This window comes from Heterocephalus glaber, unplaced genomic scaffold (genome assembly GCF_053883595.1).
Source record: "Heterocephalus glaber isolate CG9 unplaced genomic scaffold, H.glaber_assembly_v1.0 deba00001773, whole genome shotgun sequence".
Classification (NCBI taxonomy): domain Eukaryota; kingdom Metazoa; phylum Chordata; class Mammalia; order Rodentia; family Bathyergidae; genus Heterocephalus; species Heterocephalus glaber.
Genome location: NW_028258463.1, coordinates 8,239,537 through 8,254,204, shown reverse-complemented (window position 1 = coordinate 8,254,204; position 14,668 = coordinate 8,239,537). Strand labels below are relative to the sequence as shown.

Here is a 14,668-nt window from a genome sequence, read left to right as displayed (position 1 = left end):
ACACCCAGCTCCAGCGCTGCTTCTTGCATGGTAGGCGAGCACTCGATAACCGAGCTACACACATAGCTCCCCTTCAATGATTCAGTATTAATGTCACCGTCACCTAAATTCCATGGGCACCAGGGTATGGTGGTGCATGGCTCTCATCCCAGCACTTAGGAGGTTGAGGCAGGAGAATCCCCAGGACTTCCACGGTAGCCTGGGCTACATAGGCCCTGTGTCCAAAAAAAAAAAAAAAAATCCACAGACAACAATTAATGCATAACATTCTAGTCCTTGTGGAATTAATATTCTCGTATTGATCAGGAGCTATTAAAATGTGGGGGTTTTTTCCTTTTCTGGTATTGGATATTGGACAGCCACTGAGTGACATCCACGGCCCCTTTTTTTTGGTATCGGGGATTGAACTCAGGACCTCGTGCTTGCAAGGCAGGTGGCGAAACCACTGAGCTAAATCCCTGCCCCTGCCTTTTTTGAGGCAGTGTCTAAGTTGCCCCAGCTGGCCACCAACTTGTAATCCTCCTGCTTCAGCCTCTCAAGTAGTTGGGATTCCAGGCATGCACCATCATGCCTGACTTAAACATGTCCTTTGACTCATTATTTGAAACTCATAAAGTAGCTTAGTTCCATAAGGATTCAAGGAATGGCTCTGGGGTGTATTTATTGGAGTATATGGTGAAAGTACTTTATAATCTGTGAACCATCCCAAATCAAGCCTCCACTCTCTGCATGGTGTGGACTTGATTTTACTTACTTATTCATTTGAGACAGGTTCTATTAGTTCAGGCTGGCCCTGAACTCACTGTGTAGCCCAAGCTGACCTCGAAGTTTTGGTGATCCTCCTGCCTCAGCCTCCAGAGTGCTGGGAGACCATGCTCTGGTGGCAGGGACTTGATTATCTAGGGAGTTGTCAGCTGGCCTCATCCTGAATTGTACAAGGACAGAGTTGCTCATGAAATTATGTGCTTTTCCAGGCGATAGGAACTTGAGTTGGCGTGCACTTTTAGGCACGCATTTGTCCCACAGCTGGGAGCCACCGTACAAACTCCAAGTCAGTGATTTACGTGTGGTCTTAGGACTGGCTGCACCAGCACTGCTCAAGTTGGCAGTTTATCAAGCTACCATCCCACTGTTAGGCAATCTCAGTCTACCAAACAGTGGGTGCTGTGGTGGTGGCCCACTCCTGTGATCCAGCACTCAGGCCGAGGCAGGGGGATCCCAAGCTTGAGGCCAGCCTGGACAACTAGGAATACCCTCCGAATCTGCAAGTCTAAGGAGCTCCTTATGTGATGTTGGGGTACACGGTTTGAGTCACCAACACATTTCGGTTAATATGACGAGATGGGCCTGGGGAACTCTGGAAACTGGAGAAAGTTCCAAGAAAACAAGACTAAGTTCTGTGGGTGCAGATTAGGGAAGTGGGGGGGCTCTTTGTTGCTGTTCCTACCATGACAAAAATCACTATTATGCCCAGTCTTGCCACTGACATCCCAGCACAGTCGTGAGACAGCGAGGCGCTGGCCTGCAGCTTTAGTTACCAGACATGCTGGAAAACTAGGAGTTAAGGTGGGGTACTCTTCCAGGCCATCTCTCCCAGCCTTAGAAGACCCACGTAGATAGTGGGGATACCAAGAAGCCAGAGCCACCCCTGAAAGCAAAGCAAAACAAAAACTAAACTCGGCATGGTGGTACACGCCTGTAATCCTAGCACTCCAGGGGGTGAGGCAGGAGGATCTCTGAGTTCAAGGCCAGCCTGGACTACAAAGTGAGACCCTGTCTCAAACAAAACAACAAAAAAAAGGAAAACCACAGAGACCAAAGTCAAAGTCAAACCCACTGAGCAGTAAGAATGATCTGCTCTCCTCCAAAACCTAATTAGGAGGATAAAGGACAAGTTCCAGGTCGTTAGGGACAAATATATGGGTAGAATGGTCACCACATTAACTTACATTTTACTTTCTTAGCATAGTAAAAATCACACCCAGGGCCGGGGATTTAGCTCAGTGGTTGCGCTGCCTGCTACGCAAGTGCAAAGATCGGAGTTTGATCCCCGGTACCAAAAAAAAAAAAAATCACACCCAGAGGGGATTTATGATGGTACCGAGAAGACACGTGGTAGAGTCCAGGTGTAACTACAAAGCCCCTTCTACAGGTGTGAGACCCTGCCTATCCTGTAGATGCTACAAGAGCTGTGCACCTTTGTCCTTTGTGTCAGGGTGGGATTTCTGACCCTTCACGTGCACAAGTATAAGAATAAAAAGGCTGGGCTGGGGATTTAGCTCAGTGGTTCTGGCGCCTGCCTCGAAAGCGCAAGGTCCCAAGTTCGTTCCCTGGTAGCTAAATAAATAAATAAAAAGGCTTGGGCTGGGGATTTAGCTCAGTGGTTTCGCCGTCTGCTGCACAAGCACAAGGACCCAAGTTCGATCCCGGGTACAAAAAAAAAAAAAAGAAGCTTGGTGAGCGTGGTGTCCCAGCACTCGGAAGGCTGAGGCAGGAGGATTGCCACGAGTTCGGAGCCAGCCCGAACTAAATGGTGAGATCTTGTCTCAAAAAATAAATTAAATATGAATAAATAAAACCTTGTTTTCATGCCACTGCCTGACAGAAAACACAAGAACCCACGGATTCGGTGACGGTGTTGACAACCGGTCCGCAAGGCTGTTCCTTCGAAGTGACCGTCTTCTGGGCCAAGAAGCGGGAGCCGCTGTCCCCGCCCGAGTGGCTGCACCAGGCGCACAGGCAGAGGAAGCAAGGTCCGGGTTTCCGTCGCCAGCAACCAAGATGGCGGGAAGAGCGTCGACACCACGAGAGCCACATGGTCCGTGCCTCGCCTCGGTCCACTGTGCGCCTCGGTGGACTTTTGCAAGTCACGGTGGGAACCCTCAAAAGAGCAATCCGCGCTCTCGCGCCTGTTACACCGCCTTCCAGCCCTTGTTCGGGGCCCCGTGCGTAGACGCAGAAGGCGCTGCACCTGTAACACCACCTAACAAGAAGGCGCGGCGGAGGGGTGCAGAAGGCCGGACACCAGGGCCTTCATCGCGCTCATTGGTGGGCCCACCCCGCGAGGCGGGCATAGATACCCAGTGGGCCGAGGCCATGTCCGTCTTGGTGGATACAGAGGAAGCCCGCTCCACTATTGGTCTTTCTCTGCTGTCAATCAGAGCGACATCCGGCGATGGCCGTGGCCTGGGCTCAGTGATTGGAGAAGCTGTTTCTGGGGCGGGCGCGGCGGACGGGCTTCCGAGTGTGGGGGAGGAGGGGGAGGGGAGGGAAGCAGAGGCTGTGAGCTCTGGTCCGGCCGGTGGTGGCGGCGGCGGCGGCGAGGCCAGGACTTGGGCCGAGGGCCTACCGTGGCGGCAGCGGCATACGCCGGGCTCTGCAGCGGGTACCCGGCACATTTCTTTCCCTGAGGGGCGCGGCGCGGTGGGGCCGAGGGTCACGCGGTGGGGGTGGCGGGATGCGGCTTAGGGGCGGTCGGCCGAGCGGGGATGCGGCCGGGGCCGGGGCCTTGGGCCAGTGGGGCAGAACCGCGGGTCCGCAGAGGAGCCGGCTCGGGTGGGCCGGCCCGGAGGGGAGCAGGCGTGGGAAGGCGTGGTTGCGGCCCGGCTAGGGGCGGGGTGGGGCCGCGGCGGAGGGCGGGGAGAGCTCTGGGGCTTGCTGGGCGCGGGCCGTGCCGGGCCAGGTCGGGTCCGGGCCGCGCGTTCACTCGCTCGCCCCCCGCCACCCGCAGCTGGACGCCGACCGCCGACCGTGGGGATGGCGACGCGGGCCCCGCCACACTCGGGTACTGGGGCGGGGTGGCCCCAGGCGCGGGCTTAGAGGAACTTTGCTCGATTTCTTGAACTTAATTGGCCCTTGGGACGTTGGAACTGGAGGCTCGCTCGAGCAGGGATCGAGGGTTCCAGTTGTGTTTACTCCAGCCTGATGGGGTGTGCATGTGTGTTTGTGTGTGTGCGCGCGCGCGCCCGCGCGCCTGCACATCGGTCCTGCTCCTCATTTTCGGTGAAGTTGGGTAGACGGGTCACAGCGGAGGAAAGGAAGCAAGTCTTCGTTTATGAGGTTAATAAAAGTTCAGAAGGAGCTGGGGATTTAACTCAGTGGCGCCGAGCCTGCCTATAAAGCTCAAGGTCCTGAGTTCGACCCCCAGTACCGAAGTAGGGACCGGAAACCAAGAGGTAGATTTCCCCTCTCCCCACTTGGCAGCTGGGTTGAGAACTTGGCCACAGCCTCTGGTTTGACTCAGAAGGTCATAGGAGTGGAGATAAAACCTGGTGAGAAAATTGAGCGTGGTACAGCCCAGTGAGGGGGCCCGACCCGCTCTTGTCTCTTTTTAAATGTGAGGATGGGAAGGGAAAATCAGGTTTCAAAGTAGGGAAAACAAAAGTCGTTACTGGTTTGTGTGGAGCAGTGGCCTGAACATTGTCCTGAAGGTAGTCCTCGTGTTTGTTCACGTTTTTACCCATGAATAATCTCTCCTTCCCCTTCTGAACTGGAAGGGGTGATTGGAGGTGGTTTTTTCCTGAGAGTTGGAAACCAGCTTTAACATAGGAAATGGGCTTCTCATGCTAAAAATAGGAGCTGGTTAAGGTGCTGGTTTAGGAGGAGGCAGGTTTGTAATCCGACAAAGTGCAAGAGACTTGGGGATTGGCTGCTTATCCAAAACAAGTTAGTTTTTTTTTTTTTTTTTGGTACCCAGGATCGAACTCGTGACTTTGGGCTTTCAGGGCAGGCGGTGGCACCACCGAGCTAAATCCCCTGCCCAAAAGCAAGCTAGTTTTAAGGATATTGCAAATATTTTTTTTGGGGGGGGTATTGCAAATTTAATATCCAGGGGTCCTGGTTATCAATACCTTTTTGTAGTTCTCTCTATAACAGGCTATTTTTTTCTGAGAGTGTAAGTGGTTTGTTTTTTGTAGTATAAAAGTGTTTTCTCCCTTGTTCCCCGAGGTTCTCTTGTCCTGATCACGATGCAAGAAGTATGGAATCTCATCTGCTTGCTCTTGTGACTCCTATTTCAGGTTTCTCTGGAAACCCCCCTGGTAAGTGTGGAGGAGGCGGGACGCTGTGATCCAAGACAAAAGGCCTGGAGTTCCAGCCAAAGAAAATAAACCTAGAGGGAGAAGGAAAAGAAATCCATCAGCTGTTGCTGGAGCAGGCCTCAGCGGAACCTGCAGAAGGGGCGGTGCCGCGAGGGGAAGCAGCTGCATGTGGACTGAGGAGGAGACAGTAAGTTGCGCAGGCCGGAAGGCCTGGACTGGGTGAGGAGTTGGTGTGCGCTCCGAAGTGAGGTGGCCAGAGGGAAGAGTGAATGTGGCCCGGAGTGTGGCCTTGGCTCCACTGGGTGTCCGTTCCTTTGGGGCTGTCGGGGACCTCAGCTCCTGTGTTGTGCCAGGGAAGGGTGCAGGGTTGGGACTGAGGAGGGTAACCTGCCGGCTGGAGTGGCAGAACAGTGGCCTTGATTTGTCTTTCGGAAGATTTAAAAACCAAAAAGCATAAACATTCTGGTCCTTCAGCAATGCTTTCTCTGAAGAAATACTTAACGGAAGGACTGCTCCAGTTCACCATCCTGCTGAGTCTGATTGGGGTGCGGGTGGACGTGGATACTTACCTGACCTCACAGCTCCCCCCGCTCCGGGAGATCATCCTGGGGCCCAGCTCTGCCTACACACAGACGCAGTTCCACAACCTGCGGAATACCTTGGATGGCTACGGGATCCACCCCAAGAGCATAGACCTGGACAATTACTTCACTGCCCGTCGGCTCCTCAGTCAGGTGAGGGCCCTGGACAGGTTCCAGGTGCCAACCACTGAGGTAAATGCCTGGCTGGTTCACCGGGACCCCGAGGGGTCTGTCTCTGGCAGCCAGCCCAGCTCAGGCCTGGCCCTTGAGAGTTCCAGCGGCCTCCAGGATGTGACAGGCCCAGACAACGGAGTGCGAGAAAGTGAACCCGAACAGGGCCTCAGTGAGGATTTGGAGGATTTGGGGGCTGTAGCCCCTCCAGTCAGTGGAGACTTAACCAAAGAGGTGAGTGGCCCTGTGGAGGGTAGGCAGGTGCGGCTCGGGTTATGGGGCGCAGGGCGGGCAGGTAGTGTCTCGGGCGAGGTGCTGCGCAGAAAGGGGCGGAGTTGTCTGACTGAGGCTCTGGGGCAGAGGGTGTTACCCTGGGGTGAACCATTGACCCACCTCCGAATGTGAATGTGTTGTCCAGGCAGCGGGGCCTCCCACAGGCCGGCATGTTTACTGCCCGGATTTCCACACGCTTGCTGGAGGCCTGCTCTGGGGGTCATGTGACCCGGCACTGGGTATGTCTGTTGCTAGGACACAAATGCCATGTGGCCCCTGCCTTGCACCTACGCCCATGTCAGAACATGGGTGTGCACCCTGAAGTTCTTGGTGGTTGGGCCTGTGGTTGCTTGGCCCAGAGGGCTCAGCTGTCCTGGGCCTGAGCCAGAGCGCAGGCTTGGACAGTGGCTCTTGGCTAGGAGAGGCCAGGGCTACCATTCCTGCTGAAGGCCACAGCAGGGAGGCGGGCAGGGGAGGCTGTCCCATGCCCGCATGAGCTCCGTTTGAGCTGTCAGGCGATCTCAGTGCCTGTCTTGTTGGTGCTATGCGTGCTGGGGCAAAAAGGGATGCATTTCCCACTATCCCTGCCTCACCAAGCCGAAAACTGGTGTGACGGCTCCTGGGCCCAGAGCTCAAGGGAAGGCCCGCTGTGTCCAGCCTGCAGCCGCCTATTCTGAAAGAGCAGGCCGTGTGGTGGGCTGGCTGTGTGGGCCTCGGAGGGACGGCAGAATTGGCGATGTTGCAGGGCCTGCTCCTGCCCTCAGCCCTCTCGAGTGTTATTGGCTGTCGAAGAGTGTGTGGCTCCTTCTGGGCCTGTGGTCCTCATCCAGGGCCAGCTGGCAGTACCTGGAGACTTGGTTGTCACAGCTGGGGGTGGAACTAGTATGTAGTGGGTGGGGAGAGGCCAAGGACTTTGCTGAGCCCCCTAAGCAGCACAGGTTAACAAGGTCGCCCCAGAGCACAGGTTCCTCAGACCTGTTTGTCAGCAGCACTTGGCCGAGAGAAGACTTACTATCTGATCCCTGGAGCCAGGAGCACTTCTTGCCTTGCGGGCCTCTTGTCTTAGACTCTTGCAGTGTTGCTTGGAACTTCATTCTGTGCTCCTTTTCCTGTCCTTCAAGTGGGCTCCAGTCTGGCCATGCCCGGGAGGGAGGAGGCTGTGCCCAGGGGCAGGATCAGGCAGGCTTGTCCTGGGAGCCCTGCAGGGCAGCTCTGCTCCTGTCCTGCGGGATGTGTCCTGTGGGACCTGGACGATGCAGGATGCAGCGTGGCGCTGGGTGGGGCTGGGCGGGGCCGGGCAGCATGGCGCCTTGATCTTGCTTCCCTGCACTCAGGCCCTCGTGAACTTCACGCTCTCACTGAGCCCAGGCCTTTAGCATTGTCCCCGGGAGACAGTGGGTCTGCATGGAGGCCCCAGGCTGGGGGATGGGAAGCTGTGATGTGTCCAGAACATTTCCTCAGCCACTCAGGATAAAAATACCCGGGTCCGGAGCATGTGACAGCAGCATGGAGCCGTATTATCCCTGGGGTGGCAGCAGCTCCCATTGCCAGGCTGTTCCATGGCAGCCATGGCCTAGGCCCTGGTCTGGGGTAGGATTCTCCTGGAGGCTGGCACTGTGCCCAGAACGGGGTGGCCTGGTGACAGCTCTTTCCGGGCTGTGACCAGGGGAACACACTGTCTCTGACTGACCTTAGCTCCGGGGAGTGCCCCCCACTGAAGATCCAGTCCGGTGGAAAGTGTGTTCTTGGCTCTGCCAGGGCCTTTCCTACTTGGAGAAATGAGGGCCTGGCGGGCTGGTGGGGAGGGGAGTGGGTGGTGCACTGGTGGCCAGGATGTTGGCTGGCACCTGTCCCTGAGGGCCGGGCTTCAGGGCTGTGCCCTCCTGGAGTGAGTTGCATACCTGCAAGATGGCTTTCCCCTTTTTCTGCTCTGGCCTGTTTTAGGGTGACAAAGCTTATGGCCTTTTTGCGGGGGTGGGGTGGGGTCTTGGGTTCCTGTCCTGCCCAGCTTGTGATTCCTGGCCTTGAGGCCGGCCACAGCTGAGGAACAGGAAAACTTCCACTTCCCAGCAGAGGACTGAGGTTCCAGGTGGGCCTCGGGCCGGAGTGTCTTGCGGGCCTGAGTGGGTTGGGGGAGTGAGCTGCATCGAGAGGAGAGTGGCGCCCCTTCCCCCAGGGCGCTCTCACTGCGCCACCCAGCTGACTGAGGCTGGGTGGGGCCGCCCGCCCCTGGGTGCATCTCCTCAAGGAGACGGAGGCGGCCTGGGGATGGGCTGGCTCCTTGCGGCAGCTTCTCCAGCTGTCCTGGCGTAGCGATTGGCTCCCGTCTGCAGCTAGGTAACAGGCGGTGGGAGGGGATTGGCTCCTTCCTCATCTCCAGCGAAGATTTGGGGGAGGAGATTGGCTGCCTGCGCAGCCTAGGTAACGACAGTGGGAGGGGATTGGCTCTTTCCGCAGCCCAGCTGCTGACCTGGGGGAGGGGATTGGCTCTGCAGCCTCAGCAGTGACCTGCGGGGTGGGAGGGGGAGGGGATTGGCTCCTCGCTGCAGCCTAGGTAACAAGTTTGGGGGGCGTGGGGAGGGGGAGCGCGGGAGGCTAGGCCCTGGAGGGAGCTTGCTTTCCTCTGCAGCGTGAGCACGGAGCATGGGGTGGGAGTCCCGACTCACTGCAGCCTCTGCGGTGAGCGCCGGGTGGGGGCTGCCGGGCGCCTGAGTGGAACTGGGGTGGTGAGGTGGGAGGGGGCTGCTCCAGGATGGAGGAAGGGGGCTGGGCAGGGCCGCCCAGGCAGCAGCACGGGCGGGGCACCCTGCTTGGGCCCCTCAGAGCCAGCAAGGGGCCACCCTTCCAGCTTGGTGTTCGCCCTGCAAGCCGACAGCTCCTTGCAGCCCCCTGTCCGGCTTCCCAGCCCCAGCTGCCCTGGGGCTCCTCTCGCAGACCATGACCCGCCTGGACCGCAGCTCTCACAGTGGCAGGGGCCAGGCCAAAGGCAGTCGGCCCCTTAACTCTTTGCTGGCCACTCAGCGGGCAGCCCAGCCCCGCTCTGGTCCTGGGCCCAGGGCTCCTGTGCAGGTTGGTGGATGGTGGGAGAGCGCAGGGGAGAGGCCCCGGTGGGGGGCCAGGAGGGCAGGGCCAGGGAGGCGCCTGCTGCAGGACAGGCTCTTTGGGAATGCGGGAAGGCTGCCTGGGTTTTTCAGGCTGGTGAGGGCACTGCCGCGGGCGGCAGCTTGGGCTGTGTATTGGGGTTCTCTGCTGGTGGCAGTGGGGGTGGCAGTTGGTGCAGGAAGTGCTCAGGAGCTGCAGGGAGAGCTGAGGGAGGCGTTTTGATACCCTGGGTGGCAGGCAGCGGCGAGCAGTGCTGGGCTGATGGTCCTAGGGGTGATGTCCTTGAGTGGGTCGCCTGCTGGGGAGTCAGTCCTGGGCGTGGCGAGGAAAGAGTGCCAGCTGGTGTGAGGGACAGTGGGCTGGCCACGCAGGGTGGGGTGCCCAGTGGGATCATCTGACTGCCGGAGGCTCCCCGGGGATCGAGGCAGCTTGCTGAGCTCAGCCGAGATGGGCATCCTGGCAGGGATGGATCTCGAGGTGAGCCTGGGCAGCAGGAGTTGTGGGTGCTCAGCTTACTCTTGCTGGGAGCCGGGACGGGCTGGCTGGAGGAAGGGCCGAACGGGCCTCGTTGTCATTGGTTGCATCAGGTGGTTGGAAATGCAGGGATTTTCCTCGCAGGGCCACCCCACCCCTTTATGCAAATGCAGTGGCACCACAGGCTGATGCAAGCCTGGCCACCACCGGGCAGCTCGGCATGACAGCTCGCCCTTGCATGCTACTGTGCCAGCCTCCAGAGCACGTTTCGGGGTCTCCCCTGCCCCAGACCACAGGTGTCTCCTGCGTCCTCCCCAGCCCCGGGGTGTCTGGTCCAGACCTCGCCGGGAGGCCTGGTAGAGGAGGGCAGTCGTGCTGGTGGTGCTTCCTCTGTGGGGGTGGGGCAGTGTTTGGCGGAGGATGAGTGAAGCCTGGGGTGGAGGAGCAGGGGGTGAGGCCTGCAGGTGTGGGGCTGGGCCCAAGGGCAGGGCAGGGCAGGGCAGGGCAGGGCAGGGCAGGGCAGGGGAGGGAGGGAGGGAGGGAGGGGCTCCGGGGTTGAGAGCTAAAGTCAAGTCGTGGTCTGTCTTTCAGGACATAGATCTGATTGACATCCTTTGGCGGCAGGATATTGATCTGGGGGCTGGGCGTGAGGTTTTTGACTATAGCCATCGGCAGAAGGAGCAGGATGTGGATAAGGAGTCTCGAGATGGAAGAGGCGAGCAGGAGGACACCTGGGCGGGCGAGGGCTCAGATGCTCTGGCCCGGGACCTGCTGGTAGACGGAGAGACCGGGGAGTGCTTCCCTGCACAGGTATGGCCACCTCTGCCGCCGGCCTCTCCTGCACCCCTAGCACCCGCAGGGTGCTTGCTTCCAGAACGTTCCCTGCAGAAGGCAGTTGGAGACTGTGTCTGAGGGGTGGAGCTCACGCCTGTCTGGGTTTGGGCACTGATGGGCTGCGTATCAGGAGGACAGGCAGCAGACCCTGAAGTGCTGGGTCTCGCTGGGAGACAGGGAAGGAAACTGCCTGGCCTGGGAGTTGGGGACCGGAGAGAGATGGCGTGCCTGCAGCTGTGTCAGGGAGAGGCCAGGCCCAGCAGCCAGGGCCTGGGCCAGCCAGACTTAAAGTTGCTGTCACCACAGGTGTGGGTGGGGGGCTGTTGCCCCTGCCCCTGGAAGAGCCCTTAGGCTGCCCAAGGCCACCTGCCCCTTGGGAGCGTGCTGAGCCCGTGAGCTGGGCCAGAGCAGGCCTAGCGCTCTGGCTGCCCTTGTCCTCCTGGGGTGAATTCAAGGAAGGAACAGGAAGCAAGGTGCAGCACTGGGAGGAAGGGAAGGTGGTCCTCCTCCCCTGTGACGCCCCTGTGTTCTGCCCCAGTTCCCAGTGGACGCCGCCAGCCTCCCAGAAGCAGTGCCTAGTGAGGGTGAGCCCCCTGCCCTCCAGAACAGCCTCCTGTCCCCTCTCCTCACGGGGGCAGAGTCACCGTTTGATTTGGAGCAGCAGTGGCAGGATCTCATGTCCATCATGGAGATGCAGGTAGGGTTGTCCGGGCAGACCTGCTTCCTGGTGCGCTAGGCCAGTCAGGGCCACAGAGGGCTCTCCAGCCAGGCCGTCCCACTCAGCCTCCTACTTTATTTATTTTATTTATTGATTGATTGATTGTACCAGGGATCGAACTTGGGACCTTACACTTGCAAGGCAGGCCGCAGAACCACTGAGCTGAATCCCAGGCCCTCGGCCTCATACTGTAAAGGGGAGGCAATGGAGGTTCAGCGAGGCTGGGTGATGAGCATGTAGGACAGCAGGGCCTCCTGTCAGGAGCCTGTGGCGCTTGTTCTCCTCGCTGTGCTGAGCTGCCCTGGACAGTGAGCGGCCCCAGGTTTCCTGGCCCTCCCTCCACCATGGGGCACTTGGGGCCCAGGAGCCGGGCCGCCTGTGCCGGGCCAAGTAGTCCCGAGGGGTGGTGGGGGACCGAGCCCTGCCTGGCCTTGTGTCTGGCTGCTCAGTTGTGGTCCGCTGCTGTCTCCCTCCCCCAGGCCATGGAGGTGAACACATCCGGCGGTGAGACCCTGTACAGTGGCCCTCCCGGGGACGCCCTGAGCACCAGCTACAGCCTGGCCCCCAGCACGGCCATCAACCAGAATGTCAGCCTGCACCAAGCGTCCCTGGGGAGCTGCAGCCAGGACTTCTCGCTCTTCAGCCCCGAGGTGGAGAGCCTGCCCCCTGCTGCCAGCAGCCCCGTGCTGCTCCCGCTGGTCCCCAGCAACTCCACCAGCCTCAACGCCACCTTCAGCCCCGGCGGCCTGGCTGGCCTTTTCTTCCCGCCCCAGCTCAACGGCACCACCAACGACACAGCCGGCCCGGAGCTGCCCGACCCCCTGGGCGGCCTGCTGGACGAGGCCATGCTGGACGAGATCAGCCTGATGGACCTGGCCATCGAGGAGGGCTTCAACCCGGCGCAGGCCTCGCGGCTCGAAGAGGAGTTCGATTCAGACTCGGGCCTCTCCCTGGACTCCAGCCATAGCCCTTCGTCCCTGAGCGGCTCAGAGGGCAGCTCCTCCTCCGCCTCCTCTGCCTCCTCCGCCTCCTCCTCCGCCTCCTCCGCTTCCTCCTCCACCTCCTCTTCCTTTTCTGAGGAAGGAGCCGTGGGCTACAGCTCCGACTCAGAGACCCTGGATCTGGAGGAGGCCGAGGGCGCCGTGGGCTACCAGCCTGAGTATTCCAAGTTCTGCCGCATGAGCTACCAGGACCCGTCGCAGCTCTCCTGCCTGCCCTACCTGGAGCACGTGGGCCACAACCACACCTACAACCTGGCGCCCAGCGCCCTGGACGCCGCCGACCTGCCCCCCGCCGGCGGCCTTAAGAGGGGCGGCAAGGAGAAGCAAGCCGACTTCCTGGAGAAGCAGATGAGCCGGGACGAGCACCGCGCCCGCGCCATGAAGATCCCCTTCACCAACGACAAGATCATCAACCTGCCGGTGGAGGAGTTCAACGAGCTGCTGTCCAAGTACCAGCTGAGCGAGGCGCAGCTCGGCCTCATCCGCGACATCCGGCGCCGCGGCAAGAACAAGATGGCAGCGCAGAACTGCCGCCGGCGCAAGCTGGACACCATCCTCAACCTGGAGCGCGCCGTGGAGGACCTGCGGCGCGACAAGGCGCGGCTGCTGCGCGAGAAGGCGGACTCCCTGCGCTCGCTGCGGCAGATGAAGCAGAAGGTCCAGAGCCTGTACCAGGAGGTGTTCGGCCGGCTGCGCGACGAGAACGGGCGGCCCTACTCGCCCAGCCAGTACGCGCTGCAGTACGCGGGCGACGGCAGCGTCCTGCTCATCCCGCGCGCCATGGCCGAGCAGCAGGCGCACGCGCGGCGACAGGAGCGCAAGCCCAAGGAGCGGCGGAAGTGAAGCGAACGGCGGGTGGAACTGGAGCGGGCCGGGCTGGCCGGGCCTGGGCCTGGGCCTGGGCGGGACTTGGATGCCTTCTTCCCCCATATATCTATCTTCTCAGAGGGAGGACGGCGGGAGGCGGCCGCGTGACGCTTTGGGGCTGGCTTCCGGGCGGTGGAAGCGCTGGACCTTCGGGCCGGGCCGACCCCTCCAAGCGAAGGGAGGGCGGCGCTGGCTGGTTTCCCGGAGGTGGAGGTGTGGCGAGGGGCGGCAGAGGGGGCCGGAGAGGAGGGGGAATGCGGTCTGTGGAGGAAGCGGGGGAGGAAACCCCAAACTTCCAAGCGAGCAGAAAAGAGGAAGGGAAGGTTGAGCTCTGGCCCGGATTCCAGGCAGCGGGTGTGCGGGGCTCCAGCGGGCCTAGGTGTGGTGAACCCCCAACCCAGGGTCCGCAGACCGGGGCGGCGGGGGGGGGCGGGGGCGGGGGCGGCTGTCAGGGGCTCGGTCCCCTCTGCTCCTTGCACTCTGGCGCCCTCCAGGGCAGCCTGCCTCTTTGTTTCAGCTGAGTGGGAGCCGGGCGACACTGGCTCACTGGGTAGGGCCGGCCGGGGCAGAGGCCCCAACACCAAGCATGTCCTTCACTGCCCTGCCACTGCCACCTCGCGCCCCGCCCCGCCGTCCTGGTCCTGGTCCTGCCGCGGTGCCCGCGTCCCATCCGCCTGCATGGAACCGCTGCACTGTACTGCACTGTACCATTGCCTCCTGCCTGGTCCCTGGAGCCCGGGAGGGTCCCAGCGCAGTGCCTGGGGCGGGGAGGACGCAGGGGAGCCGGGCAGCACCTCCAGGCGGTTGAGCACAGCACGGGCGGCCCGCAGACCGGCCCGTTCGACCCCGCTTTGATCCTCCTGCGGCCGGGCGTCACCCCTAGGGCGTGGGGTGCTTGTGTGCAGTGAGGAGGTGCCCCAGTCTTCAAAGCTGCTAAATGTTCTCTTTGCCATAAAGACTCCGTGTAACTGTGTGAACACTTGGGAGTTCTCTCCCCTGGCCCGAGGTCTTGCCTGCCTTTCTGGGTTTCTTTGTAGGAGGAGGGGAAGTGTGCCTCCTGGGTCGAGCACAGCCCCGGGCCCAGCCTCGGCCCGGCCCAGGCCGCGGGAGGTTGGGGACACCGACCTCTCCCCGCGCCCAGGGCTCCCAGCCAAGCAGCAGGGACAGGGGCAGAGCCTGGGAGTGCTTTTTATAAATTATTTTCCTCGTAGATTTTATTTTTAATTTATCTCTGTGACCTGCCAGGGAGAGGAGAGAAAAAGAAAGAGGGATGCTGTGAGCACATGACAAAATAAAATAAAATAAAATGGATGATTCATTTTCAGGTGCAGTTTTTCCCCACTTGGAATTCAGGTGAAGTGGTGGGAGCCAGGGCCGACTGGGACTTGAGTCGGCTACTGAGGCCACTGCAGAGTGCAGTGCTGCCCAGCGTGCAGGGAAGGACGGGAGGCTCCTGGTGGCCGCTCACCTGTGCTCTGCAGGCTGCGCTTGTGAGCAAGACTTCCTTCAGCGGCCCAGGAGTGAGTGGTCATGTGCGGGACACCTTGCTGGGGCGATGAGCGCTGCTGGGCACAGGAGCCCGGCCCTCGAACTCACGCTGGCGTTAAG

General features: G+C 60.4%; 1 protein-coding gene across 11 annotated transcripts; it reads left to right on the top strand.

The window, feature by feature from the left end:
- Positions 1 to 3,255: 3,255 nt before the first annotated feature.
- Nfe2l1 (NFE2 like bZIP transcription factor 1) lies at positions 3,256 to 14,378 on the top strand. Of its 11 annotated transcripts, XM_004859584.3 has the most exons (6): positions 3,256 to 3,385; positions 5,019 to 5,226; positions 5,514 to 6,025; positions 10,232 to 10,450; positions 11,013 to 11,171; positions 11,672 to 14,378. In XM_004859584.3, exons 3-6 carry the CDS (start codon positions 5,516 to 5,518, stop codon positions 13,034 to 13,036), a joined length of 2,253 nt encoding a protein of 750 aa, XP_004859641.2. In that variant the 5' UTR covers positions 3,256 to 3,385; positions 5,019 to 5,226; positions 5,514 to 5,515; the 3' UTR covers positions 13,037 to 14,378. The 11 variants fall into 11 exon arrangements, with proteins under 11 accessions (XP_004859641.2, XP_004859642.2, XP_004859643.2 ...); XM_004859585.3 differs by having other exon boundaries at positions 5,019 to 6,025; positions 10,265 to 10,450; XM_004859582.3 differs by lacking the exon at positions 3,256 to 3,385 and adding an exon at positions 3,634 to 3,784 and having other exon boundaries at positions 5,019 to 6,025.
- The last annotated feature ends 290 nt before the right edge of the window (positions 14,379 to 14,668 follow it).

Excerpts from the sequence above, each read along its gene's own strand:
- Nfe2l1 (XM_004859584.3), top strand. The coding sequence starts at position 5,516 with ATGCTTTCTCTGAAGAAATACTTAACGGAAGGACTGCTCCAGTTCACC. Across the intron at positions 6,026-10,231 it reads GTGGAGACTTAACCAAAGAG|GACATAGATCTGATTGACAT; the intron begins GTGAGTGGCCCT and ends TCTGTCTTTCAG. Across the intron at positions 10,451-11,012 it reads GGGAGTGCTTCCCTGCACAG|TTCCCAGTGGACGCCGCCAG; the intron begins GTATGGCCACCT and ends GTTCTGCCCCAG.